This window comes from Lissotriton helveticus, chromosome 5_1 (assembly GCF_964261635.1).
Source record: "Lissotriton helveticus chromosome 5_1, aLisHel1.1, whole genome shotgun sequence".
Classification (NCBI taxonomy): Eukaryota; Metazoa; Chordata; class Amphibia; order Caudata; family Salamandridae; genus Lissotriton; species Lissotriton helveticus.
In genome coordinates, this window is record NC_136065.1 from 398,999,199 (window position 1) to 399,013,224 (window position 14,026).

Genomic DNA, 14,026 nt, shown 5'->3' on the forward strand with positions numbered 1-14,026 from the left:
CCTGGCTTGGAAACCTAAGGTGGATAGGCCCAAAAACACTTACATCAGTACACCCACTGGCACTGTCCTGAAAGTCTGGGACACAGTCTCTGGTGACGATCGGTGGACTACGTTTCCTTCCCCCTTTACACCGATACACTTCAACCCGGCCTTTCCGCCAGCGATGCAGGACGGCCCCTTTCAACTGTGGAGAGAGGGGGGCTGTAGGGCCCTAACACACTTATTCCACGGTTCTGCGCCGCTCACTTTTGCCAACTGTATGAGAGACTATGGGGTCCCGGCCTCTAAGCGGTTTCACCACATCCAGCTCCTCCACTGGGCTACCTCACCCGGGGTTGGCACCGCAGCCACGAGACCTCCATCCCCATTTGAGGCCTTCATCCTGCGAACCAACACTATGAAAGGGGCTATTTCCTTCCTTTATAATCTGCTGCTTACCACTGCTGTGGCACCTCGTCCCCGCTATATGGGGCACTGGGAGGAAAATCTCGGAAGGGACATTACCGATGAGGAATGATCGGGCCTCTGGCGAGACATAGCGGCACACAACCACTCAGTAGACTTGCGGGAGGCCCATCTTAAGACCCTCATGGACTGGTACTTGTACCCATCCAAGTTACATCGCATATTCCCGGCCTCCTCGGACCGCTGTTGGAGGGGCTGTGTCTGTTAGGAGATTTCCGCCACATCTGGTGGGACTGAAGGGTTACATTTAATATTTATGTTCCAATCTAAACCACTTTGGGTAATGGGTTGGAAGCTGCAGGAGTCAAACCTACTATTCCCACTCCAATCTAATTTAATATTCCTAAACATTTTATAGACGGTTTAACTTATTGAAGGCATCATATTAACTATTTTATCAGAAAATAACTACAATTTCTATAATTATAAAACCATAAAAGTATTACATATATTATTCACATTTTAAAAAATACATGCTAAAAAAGTACCTACACATTTTTCTAAATATATACAATTTGAAAAAAATACAAATTAAATTTACATTTATAAAAAAATAATTGTAATAGTAATCATTTCTTTATGAAAAATCACTTAAATGTGTTATAATATTTACATTTGTTTGTACATAATATTATTTTTAATATATTTAAAATATACATTTGGGGCGGCATGGCCATCCAAAATGGCCGCACAGATGTGATAATGAGTTCCACTACCTTTCTTTTTCAAATTGAGATAATGGCACCCTAGTGTGTCCTTTCACCTCCCCAACTCACACGGACAACAAGGAGAAGGGGGAGTGACGAGATGGAGGCAAAGTGTCACCCTTGAGCGCACCATGGAATACTTGTATGGACGCTGACTGCAGGTGAGCCACAGGCTACTCCAGGACTTGTGCAGGGGTGGTGACGTGCCATGCACCACTACAGAGACTACTGAGGCGCACCATCTGGGCCACAGATGACAGGGACAGCCTCGTGGCTGGATACTCCCAGGCAAAGGCAGCACCCTCTCATTGAGCGCAACCACTACAGCACCGGAGCCCGCAACACCGGGGACTCAATGCGCACCCGTTGTGGGGCCCGGCTGTGACAGGGTGGCCTGATGGGACCTGGGGAGTTCACCCTACCCGAAACCCTTCAAAGAGCATGCTGGAGCCAGTAACCAGTTAATGCTTTGGTGAGTGCCAAGCTTCTCCCCACCGTCCCCTTTGCCTCCACTACATATAACGCCGTGAGGGTCTAGACCCAGCCATGACCAATGTACCCCGATGCGTGCATGCCCACTGGGGGGGCTCAGATGTACAAGGCAGCCTACCAAGCCAAGCCCTTAAGCAGCTGCCCTCTCTGATGAGCCTGTAACCACAGAAAGTAACCGAAGAGCATAAATTGCCGTAGTGAGTGCTCAGCTGCCATCTTTTAGCCCCTCATCAACATGTGCCACTGAGCGCTGTGAGCAATACCTGGACTGTGACATGAGTGTCACAGCCTCTGGTTAGAGTAGAGGGTTGTGTGATTTCACACTCCTCACTTGAATTGCCCCCACCTCTTGAAGAGACTGGGGAAGGGATTGACTGTCCCCCAGGACTCCCGCTGGGAGCTTAATGAGACCCCAGAAGACTGGTGCACACGTGCTCCTGCAAACTGGCGGCCATGCCATGAGGCCATCAGGCCGGGGTTCACGTCACTCTAATACCGCCACATGCCACTCCCAGGTCCATGGCCAGTACCTGGTTATATCACTCCCTGGCTCCTGGAAAATGCTCCAAGTGGATGATGAGCAGTATATATCAGCTTCTTCATTGGAATAGCTTCATTCCATAAACTGATAGCTCATCACATTTACTTTTACTGCCCTAAAGCACTGCTGGGAGCTCCCAAGCCACTTGTTTGGTCCTTGGCTCAGGCTGCACACTACTCCTACCTGTAACATCGGGGCATACTGGGAGCACAACTTGGCAAATGCTGGAGGTCTTCTAGCCTATTGGTCTTGGGGAAACCACATGACCCAATGGACTCATGCCCCAACACCCTGTATATGGTGCACTCCTTGGGCATTATACTTTGCCATTTTTTACCTATTGCAGAGACCATTGCTTGACGCTTCTCTTTTGGACCAGTCCCCCGCCTTGCAATCAGCAGAGGGTACTGTATTGAACTACTAGCCTTCTTACTAGTTTTTGGGATACACGGCTGAACCATGAGAACTCTAGGGTCTTGCTTGCACTACCATGAGACATTTAAATAGACCTGGTGACATTGCGCACTCACCCTTGCATACCGCTCGGCGGCCCCATCTTAAATGGCTCCCAAAAGATCCCAAACAGGGTCTTGAGTTATTTCGAGCCAGTCAAGTCACGGAGCTCCTGCCACTCCTTCAATAGAGAAGACAACAAGGCCTAGACTAAGAAGGACCTCCTGTCCTCTCTTCTCTGCTTCAAAAAGGAACTGCGTGAAGAACTTAAGGCTGATCTGAATACTTCTTTAGAAGCCCTCTGATCCGAAGTTACCTCCAAATTCACTACTCTCCAACAGGATGTGGACTTCATCGGCACATGGACACTTGACCTAGACACTACCTGCTAAACCCTGACACAGCAGGTGGCCCTCCTGACAAACTCTATTGGACACCATAAAACACATCGTCATACAATGCTTCTGAAATGCAAAGACCTTGAAAATCACTTGATGCGATAACATCAGGCAGCGAGGCCTAGAGGAGGGAGAGGAGGGACCAGATTTGGACGCCTTTGTGGTAGGTCTGTTTTTAGAGCTATTGGGAACAGGGCCTACTAAACCATGGTGAGGGGAAACGGCCCAGGTATGTCCTTTTAAATTAACCTGAAACCAAAATTAACAAAAGTATTACATTATAATTATTTATATATAATACTTAAACACCCAAATACAATACAAAATATAGAAATAAAATTAGAAATAAATATTATCTAAATAAATTAATAAACAAACCAATATATTACATATTAAATTAATTAATTAATTATTATTAAGTATATTACTTTTAGTTCAAACTTCAATACATATGTATTTAGAAATGTCCCCACCTTTTCCCCCAATAAACCTACCATTCCTCTACTAAATAATATAATTAAGAATCGAAAATTCCATAAAAAGTTTAAAATATATATTATACAAAAATAAACATTACATATTTAATTGCACTATTCGATTTAATAAAACAAACCAAAAGAATAAACAACACATCAAAAATATTAAACAAAAAATAACACTAACATCACAAAAATATTTTTTAAATGATATTACAACAATGTTTTTAGTCAATGATATTAAAAACAACACAAAGATGTATATTATGTCCTTTGGATATTTTCTACATCACTGAGTTTTTGTGCGATATTCTTGTGTCACAATATTAAAAACTCGATATTTTGTCCAAATACCTGTTATCTAGCACTAGGAATTGTAAATGTTATTCTAGGCTGTGGAAGTACAAGATCATTAAAAGTGAGACAGTCACAAATGGGGAGTGCCTAGAGAAGATGGCTTTTCAGCCCAGATTTCTGTGAATGTTCACTACTTTTGGCCCATTTTGCACCCAGAGTTTACAGCAGGTTATTGCATCTGAAATATCTGGTCTGGGGAGGTGGAGAGGGACATCGGTGATGAAGTGTTTTTGCATCACTGATAATCCTGATGTGAGTGGTAGTCATGTACATGGCAGCAGAGGCAGCAGAGGCACAACCAACATACTCTGATGAGGACAGTAGTGTTTGCCGCAAGCATGCTTTTTTAGATATCAAAAAGTTAGGGGCAGAATTTGAGGCACATTTGATTTGCATGTGAAACTGCACTTGACTTTCCTCGCCTTTCTATGCTATATTATAGATATATAGCTATTGATATATATCTAAAACTGTTCGCTCTCCTCACCAGGAATGAACACTGATGGCCACAAGTGATATAGTTTAGTTTTCTTTTATTATTTATGGCAAAAATGGACCAAATGGATTTCAGCTCATAACCTCGAGCCTTGCTCATGGATGAGTGTGGTTTTACATCATACAGTTTTAAAAAGAGAAAGTGCATGTGACAAAATAAAAACCTATTACATATCCTTCTGAGCATGGCTTTCTCTTGTATGTAACCAAGGGCAGGGTCCCTGCCACAAAAGAAATGTAATATATATATATAAATATATGTATATGTATGAATGTATATATATATGTGTGTGTGTGTGTGTGTGTGTGTGTGTGTGTGTGCGTGTGTGTGCGTGTGTGTGTGTATATATATATAAAAATATCTTACACTGTTGTGCATTTAAATTCACATCTCACACTGGGGTGAAGATGTAATAATTGATTACTGATCATGTTAAACTTCTTTTCAAGCACGTTCTATTTCTTGCTTTGCAAATAATATATATCAAAGTACATTGTTAAATTTCCATGATTGGGGCCGTAGTGGGCAGAATCTCAATTCATGCATAACTTAATATTAGATTATTGTGAAGGCATAAAATATAATCTGTGTCCTTATAGGAAAAGATGTAACACAATTGTGGGTTTTGAAACAAAGTTTAACACTGGGGGAGGAATTGTCCAAAGAACTATTCCTTTTGTTAGACATCTTTTCTAAATCATCTCTTGTCTCGCACAAAATAACCAAATTGCATCATAAATTTAATTGGTTGAAGCCCTAGTGGGCAGAGATACTCATTTTTAAATATTAAAAAAGAACATCTTAATGCTAAAGTGTTATAACACTTATAAGAATGAGTACAGATAAGCAATATTCCCAGAAAGAAAATATATAAAGTACATTACGATACAAATTTCAAAAGAAATGCATTAAAGCTGCTCGTCAGCCTATGCTAGGGGTTCGTAGCCGGGAGACAAACACTGAAGAGAATGCATCCGCTATACATCTATGTGTATAGCTAGCTCTTCACTAATGCTCAGCCCTATTGGTTCAACCATTTCCAAATTGATAATATACTCGGATTCCAATATGCATAGTCTGCGACACTCATCGCCCTCTCTTATGTTTCCTTACTTTGTCTATACCAAACCTTCATATGTTTTACTTGAAAATGTTGAGCCACTGGATACTTGGGATCATTGCGATTGCTCTCATTTTCACTTGAAAAATTATGCTACCTTTTTGGGCACGGACACTCAGTGTAATATATCACGTGGTCTGTTTTACATGTGGTATGTTTCCTAATCTTATAGGGTTTCTTTTGGAAAGGGACTGACTATGTGGTTTTGATGCAGCTCTGTTTGCATGCTTTGCATTGAGTACATGGTTAGAAGCCCATGAGTTCCCCTCCTTGCCAAGTTATTGGTGTCTTTATTTGGAAGTGGCTGCAGACTAGCATGTCCCTGATGTCTAATCTTGTGATATGTGATATTTGCTCTATTTCCTATGTAGCTCTCTATGGTGTGTAACTTTTTCAGAATGGATTGTTCTCATTAATCATTTACAGTAGTCATCCACCGCTTTCCTTTTCCCACCTCAATTCCTAAATACATTGTCTATGTATCACTGCCATTTTATGACATTCTCCAGATATTTTTACAGGTTGGCATCCATGGACACCTGTTCCTCCCACCAGCATATCACCATATTGGTGTAGCTGGGGGTGAAACAGGTGCCCATGGCCGTTCCCTGGGTTTGCTTGTTCATGACATTGTTGAACAGGAAGATGTTTTCCTCTAAACAGAATTTGGTCACCTCTGTGAGCATTTTGTGGTGCTGAAAAGAATATAAGGGTCTGGCTCCTAATAATTGATCCACTGCAACTATCGTATCCCTATGCCTGTTGCTTGTATATAATGACTGTATAGGCAGGAAACTCATCCCACTCGCTGGGAGCATATCTTTAATCTGTTTACAGCGGGCAGGAAAACAGATGAGAAAATTGCTCCTACACGCAGGGAGTAGTTTATTTGGCTGCTCCTTGCATGTGGGAGCAATGCTGTCTCACTCTGAATATGGGAAGCTGGCAGGGACCATGGTGGCATTGGGGGTCCCGCCACTGTCCCCAACAGTGTTCAGTCGGTGCCATGAGTGGGCACCAGGGCACCCAGTCTTTTATTGCCGAGCCTGGGAAATGGGGTCCCTGGAGCCAAAATCTTGTGGCCCCCTTCCCTTCTAATATTTGGCCAGTCTATGAGGGATGTGGTCCCCTGGGCATATATTGGCCTGGGGATGGGGCTGGGCAGCTCCACTCCCCTTCTAATAATTGACTGGATGATGTCATCAGTGATGTCACTATTCATGCCATGAGTGATGTAATATGTGAGGTCATAAGCAGTGCATTGTGGGGCGTAAGTTATTGTCAGCTCAGGTAATCAAAACTGCTGAATTTTACTGGTTTTGAGCAAGTGAAATCTGAGCCTAACTATAATGTCCCTGTAACCTTTGTATTTTCAGTGAATATATATGAATATATATATATATATATATATATATAAATAACTTTGATAGAAGAACAAACATTTGAGGTGAGCAGATCTAGAGTGTCGCTGGTGTTGAGAGTGTTCTAACAGGAGCTGCTTTCCACCTAAACTGGAGAACTACCCTGAGTTCTCTCCTTCTTTTTTGCATAATTTATGCGTCACTCTATGCCTGAAAGGGGTTTGTTTTTACTTATACTGGGTGCTTCCTTGTGTCTGGACAAAGCTATACCTCTCTGAAGAGTTCTAATTAGAGCGAAACACTGTGTCAGGGGTTGCTTTTACTCATTTCAGGTTGTCTTGAGTTGGTATTTTACCAACTCAAAGCTGTAATACTGTGCCTGGAGAGATAAATGGCTTTTGTCATTTTACAGCTCGGCAAGGACAGCACTGTGCTAGTCCTATGCTAAACTACATGCGCACTGCGGGTTTTCCCGCTGTGCGCTGACATTTGCGAAAACCCGCGTATCATGACGAGCTCAGCTCGTCATGAGCGTACGACAGGCGTAACTCATGACGAGCTGAGCTCGTCATGAGCGTCGAAGGGGTTAAAGACTTTGCTGTAGAAATGGCAAAAGACTTTGTCCTTTTCTATATCTGCGTGGCTGGCACTGTGCTAATCCTATGCTTAAAAACTTTGATAGCAAAACAGACATTTGAGGTGAGTGTCACTGGTGTTGAGAGTGCTCTAACAGGAGTTGCTTTCCACCTAAACTGGAGAACTACCCTTCTTACAGGAGGGTGAACCTTGGAGCAGTGATATTTGGCGGCGGCCCTGCTGCCGAGAAGCACCACCATGCAAGTGAGGGACGGCATGGGGTGGTATCGACCAGACCTCATTAGGAGACATCAGTAAGCGGATTTAACAAAAATAATCTGAACCTCATCTTTACCAGTCACATTGATAATGAAACAATTGAATTCCTTGACCTCCTAGTGAAAATCAAGAAAACAAATTAACTATTTATTTGTTCAGAAAAAAGACAGCAGGAAATAGCCTGCTTCACGCACACAGCTGTCAGCCAGAAAGTCTCATCAAAAGTATCCCCATGGGTGAGTTTTTGTTAGCCAAACACAACTGCAGCTCAGAGGAGGATTACAAAATAGAGAGTGAAGTTATGTGTAAAAGATTCAAAGACAGAGGCTATAACCTGAAGTGTATCAAAGAAGCCCTTTCTAAAGTGGCACTTAGAGAAAGGACTGACCTGATCAAAGAGAAAGACACATCCAACACTATAAGAAAAAAGGACACTGTACGGTTTATAACAAATTTTAACTGGTAGTCATGGAGTGTCGGAGAAGCCTTGAAGAAATTCTGGGGGGTCCTTAAGACCCACAGAGATCTCACGGGTTCCTTAGACGAATTCCCACAGATCACGTACCGTAAAGCTAAATCTCTGAAAGATTCACTTTGCAGAGCAGTCACTCCGTCCAACATCAAAAAGAGTAACATACAGGGTTTTTTTACCTGTGGGAAATGTAAGGCCTGCAAATACAGTGCAAACGTCAAGCAAGTTGAACTGTCACAACACTGCAAACCTTTTAAAATCTTAAAACATACTCATGCAACATGGAATTTGTAGTGTATGCCCTGAGGTGTCCCTGTGAAAAGTATTACATAGGCAGTACACTACACAAGGCCAAGAAGAGAGTCTTCGAACACCTTGGGGTGATATAGAATAACGACAGGCAATACCCAGTTGCAAGACATTTTGCTTCTCATCACAACCGCAACAATGCACTTTTCACATTTTGTGGACTTGATAACATTCCACCCAGAATAAGAGGGGGTAACAGGTTGCAGGAACTCAGGAGATTAGAACCCAAAATTATCATAAAATACCACACTATGCAACCCGAGGATTAGCAACTCACTTGGGCTAGCAAAGAGTCCTCAAAGTGCCAATCAATACCACAACATAATTTTGCTAGGGCAGGGGCGTAACACAGGCCCACGCAGCCCCCGCGGTGTGGGGGGACCTCAGCTCCAAGGGGCCCCCTTAGCACTGCACTGTGGCCGGAGAGCTTCTGATTGAGCCCGGAGGGGGCCCCTCTAAGTACCGTGCAGGGAGGCCCCCTCACTTTTCGTTACGCCAGTGTGCTAGGGGCTATTTCTTGTATGACATCTTTTAAATGTTTCTTAACCTTGTTCCTTTTGTAAATAATCATTAGTGTATGTAAATAAGTGATTTTTATTGTAATTTGGATGTTTCACTCTGTATTATATTGTTTCACATTTACAGATCAGCGGCAAGGTAGAAAAGGAGAGTGGAATGCAAGATTGACAAGAATATTTAATTTTTTTTACGTGAATGAATCAAGGAATGAACGGATGTAAGAGCACTTTTTCACTAGAGCATGAACGCTATTGGAGCACCCACTTGGGTTGGACTATTAGTAGATCTGAGCCATAAGCAAGAATATTCAAACGAGTCCATACCGGCAGTAACAAATATGTGATCGCACCAGCCCACTTGGGCTAAACTGTCATTTTTGTAAAACACACAATATTGGATTAAGTGGTCACACGGGGTGCACAGGTATCAAATAGCATATTTTTTACAGGACAGCAGCAACCCCGCTTCATTCCTGAGCAAAGGCTGCTTTTTTTAAATTTTTCTCCTCACCATGGGGGCATTGAAAGAGCAGTATGCCCACACGGGCTAGACCTATGTTCACAATGTGAACAGTAAAGTTATGTTGAACTTCATCACTCCTGTTTGCACGAGCAGAGACAAAGAATGTCGAGAGTAATACATATATACAGAAATAAAAATATTAATAATTTAGTTACAAAATCTATTAATTCATTTAGCCAACATATAAAAAAAAGATTCTAAATATACATTTACTAAAAATACTATAAAATGTATTTAACCGGTATTAGCAAAAGTAGTGGAGTCTGGGAATATTAGCAATAATATTCCCACTCCAGATTATTCAACAGTAGGGAAGTTTTGGACTTTAGGGAGGCTAAATTTACTATTTCTTCTTCAGTTCAGGAAAAGCGTTAAACTTTAGAGGGGTTAGGTTTACTATTCCCACTCCAGTCAGTGCAACAGTAGGGAGAGTGTTGTACTTTGGAGGGGTTAAATTTACTCTTCCCAATCCAAACAGCGTAACAGTAGGGAAAGTGTTGGACTTCGGAGGGGTTAGGTTTACTATTTCTACTCTTTGATAGCCTACATGGAAAAAAGAGACTGTGAATGAGGAGAAGATCGCACTAGATTATGGTTTAGAAGAAACAGAGCAGACACTGCATCTAATGAAGAGGGAGTAAGTGTCTGGCCCTGATGGCGTCCCTGGAGATTTATATTTGTCACAACCTCAAATCTGGGTTCCATACCTGAACACCCTGGGAAATACCTTTATAAGAGGGGGGACACTGTAGAGGTGCCTTTATTGTACCCATCAACAAGAAGGGAGGACAGGGTGCCCCTTCCAACTACAGGCTGATCAGTTTAATCAACAATAGTCAGAGGATCTTCTGTAGACAGGTAGTATTGACAGTTCTGTAAAGGATGACAGATCACCGCGTCCTATCAGATAGTCAAGCAGGCTTTGGATGTAAAGTCAGCACTTTGGACCAGGTGTTCCATTTCAGGAAAATATGTTGAAAATATGTTGTCTTGAAGCCGGACCATTTATATGTGACCTTTATGGATCTGGGGGCTGCTTTTGATCTGATGCCCAGGGATTTTCTTTGATGGATGATAGAAGAATATGGCATCCTGTATTATCTCCTCAGAACTTTAAAAATATAGCACCGTGAGACCTTTTCACAGGTTAGGTGGAATTTGGGTGGGGATCAGACTGATAGGATATCTATTAAATGTGGAGTAAGATAAGGGTGTATGCTTACTGCCACGCTATTCAGGTTATATATTAACGGAGCAGTAAAGTGGTTGGCAAACTGCAACCATGATGCGCCAAAATATGCTGGAATTAGCACTCCAATTCTCATATTTATGGATGATACCCTCTATTTTTCTAGAACCCCACTAGGTCTTCAATCCCTTTTGAACCACTTTATTTCTTTTTGCACTGCAAGGGGTATCATGGCACTGAATCCCTATTGATCCTTTAGAGATAGGATGCTGGCAAAGGGGGTACCCTTGGAACAAGTGAAAGGTTTTGGTTTTCTGGGCATAAAATGGGTCGATAATCACTCCTGTGCTCCCCAGATAGAAAAAGCAGAGCTATCCTACTAGAAAGGGTGTCAGCCAAAGCAAGGAAATACAAGGACACTTTGAGTGGAGCTGTACCACCAGTCCTCAAGGTATATATAGTCATTCCATTGGCAGGGGCCACATATGGAGCGGAGGTCTGGGCCTGTGCAACATGTCCTCACCTACTCAAATCGAAATAAATGTATTAGGTCACTGTTTAGCCTGCCCCCAAGTTTTCATCTTACACCTCTACGCTTTGATCTGACACTAAATAAGATAGACCTTGTGGTGCTTCTAAAGTATTTACTTTACTGGGACGACACCTTAATTGGTGACTTTCAGAGATGCTCTAGTGGAGCAAATTCAATTGATAAAATCATATGTACCCCATGGCTCAAGAAGGTAAAACATCTCTGTGAAATCATCAAAATGGAGGAAGTGTGGCTTTACCCAATTACAATGAAGAAAGCTATAGCCACCAAGTTGAAGCAAGCTTTTTGGGAAGCCTTGCTGCTGCAAGCTTGGAATGACCAAAAAGTGGGGTGTATTACTGAAAAAGTCTTCCAACAAATATGCACCCCTAACTTTGAGCCATATCTGGACAGGATTAGGCCACCACAAGCTAAAAGACTGAACATAAAGTTTAGGGTTGACTATTTACCGTTAAGATCCTTTACATGCAAATAGGATGAAACAAGATCTTCATTATCTCTGTGCCCTTTTTGCCCTCACCTTCAGGAAACAGAGGAACATTTCCACTTCTTCTGTCCAGGCTGTGACTTGCCACGAAGAAGAAGGAGGGTTCCAGCTTGCAACCTCATGGATATCGTTCATTTCTAGGAAGTTTATAGACTCCTCAGATGTGGCACTAAGGAATTAATTGTGTTTGCTGTTTCCAGATTCCACCTTTGCCTATGGAGAACTAGAATGAGCAAAATGGCTAAGGAGTCCTAAGGATGAGATTGGGCTGTTGTGTTTTTTGTGTGCTTGATGTCATAATTTTACTGCAGTGGTTTTGCTGCTTCTCAAAATTACACTTTTATGTCACCTTTTACAGATGTTTTATTAATCTGAATTGTTTTGTGTGACAGAATGTTTTAAATGTATTTATCTCTGTGCTACTTTTATGATGCCGAAATTAAATATTATAGGTTAATTTATATTTTTCCCACCCCAAACAATGCAACAGTGCAACAGTAGGGAAAGTGTTGGACTTCGAAGAGGTTAAATTTACTATTCCTTTTCCAGGCAGTGCATCAGTTAAACAGCAGGGAAAGCATTGGACTTTGAAGAGAGTTATATTTACTATTCCTGCTCCACTCAGGGCACCAGCAGGGAAAGAATTTGACTTTGGAAAGGTTACATTTACTGTTCTCACTCCAGTCTAAAAAACAGTAGGGAAAGTATTTCACTGTAAATGCATTCAATATATGGATAACCATATTAATGTGAAAAGAATATCAAACTCTTAGGGCCCTGTAGAATTGTGTGAGGTAGTCTAGTGGTTGGGGGCGGAGTTATGGGAGGAGCAGGAACAGGAGGAGCCGGGGGGACAGGAACCGGACAGTTAGAGTAGGGATAGGAAAGGTGTTGGAAGCATAGAATAAAGCTCCAGTTATACCACCAGCAGTGTCTGTGTTTTACTTGTAGCACGATGCTACAACTGGCGACGAGGGTGGGATGTTGAATCCCCTGCCTGCAGCCCCTAAGTAAACACCTGTCCCTAGGCAGCGTCGAAGAAAACGCCGCCGAGTGAAGCCCAGCTGAGAAGAGGAGCCGATCGCGCATCTCACGCTGGAAGTGTGTGCCCTGGGTGAGTGGCGCGATTGCAGAGATCGGGAGCCCACTCCGACCCTGTGTGGCGCTCAAAAAACTGAGCAAGAAGTGCCCCAGAACAGCGAACGTCGTCTGGGAGGCGCCGCTGTCAAGCGCTGTTGAGAGCGCCGAGATCGGGGCTTGTGCATTTCCCGACGGCGGAAAACCTCACGCCCGATGCGTGAGTTTTTGCAGGTGGTCGGAAAGAAGCGCGAAAACCTGCAGAGCAAGGCGGGAGCCCACCCCAACCTCACCTGATGACTGCTGTGGCCGAAGAAGAGTGAATCCTGGTGTCGACTGCCCCCACGAAGGTCTGCTGCCACGCGCTGCTGAGCGCGGTGAAATTGGAGCCCGTGTGAGTTCCGACGTCGGAAAACCTCACGCCGGATGCGTGAGTTTTGGCACGCCGCCGCCGAAGGACCCTGCAAAGTAAGGCAGGAGCCCACCCCAACCTCAACTGACTGTAGCAGTGACCAGAGGGAGCCGAATCTGGAGGGTGCTGCTCCTGAAAACGACTGCCGGTGAGTCCTGTGTTAAGAAACGGGGTGCGAATGAAGAGAGAGAAAGTAGTGCCTGCAGATAACCACGGCGGCCATCTTTGAGTCAGGCAACTTTTGGGACACCTTCCCTGTGCAAACTGTAGGCGGCCATCTTGAAGTCAGGCATAAAGAAATAAACAAGCATTGGAAAGAAGAAATAAACAAGCACTGGCGAGCATAATTAAACAAGCATTGCTAAGAGTAACTAAACAAGCATTGGCAAGAAGGAGTAAACAAGCATTGACGAGAGCAAATAAACAAGCATTGGCGAGAAGAGACAAACAAGCATTGACACGAGCAAATAAGCAAGCATTGGCAAGAAGGAACAAACAAGCAATGGCGAGAGCAAATAAACAAGCATTGGCGAGAAGAGACACACAAGCATTGACGAGAGCAAATAAACAAGCATTGGCAAGAAGGAACAAACAAACATTGGCGAGAGAAAATAAACAATCTTTGGCGAGAAGAAACAAACAAGCTTTGATAAGAGCAAATAAACAAGCATTGACGAAACACGAGCGAGTGCAAGAGGTGCAACAAGGAAACAAGCACGAGTGAACGAAAGAGACTGACACCGAGCAAGCACGAACACCTGCATG

The 14,026-nt window shown here is 43.1% G+C and overlaps 1 protein-coding gene across 1 annotated transcript in view; it reads right to left on the minus strand.

Annotated features, from left to right (window-relative positions):
* The window catches only part of LOC144752482 (claudin-16-like), an 82,635-nt gene that overhangs the window by 49,917 nt on the left and 18,692 nt on the right, over positions 1-14,026 (minus strand). The window contains exon 2 of the mRNA XM_078640400.1: positions 11,806-11,941. Coding sequence (XP_078496526.1) covers positions 11,806-11,941 — 136 coding nt within the window. The remainder of the gene's footprint in view (positions 1-11,805; positions 11,942-14,026) is intronic.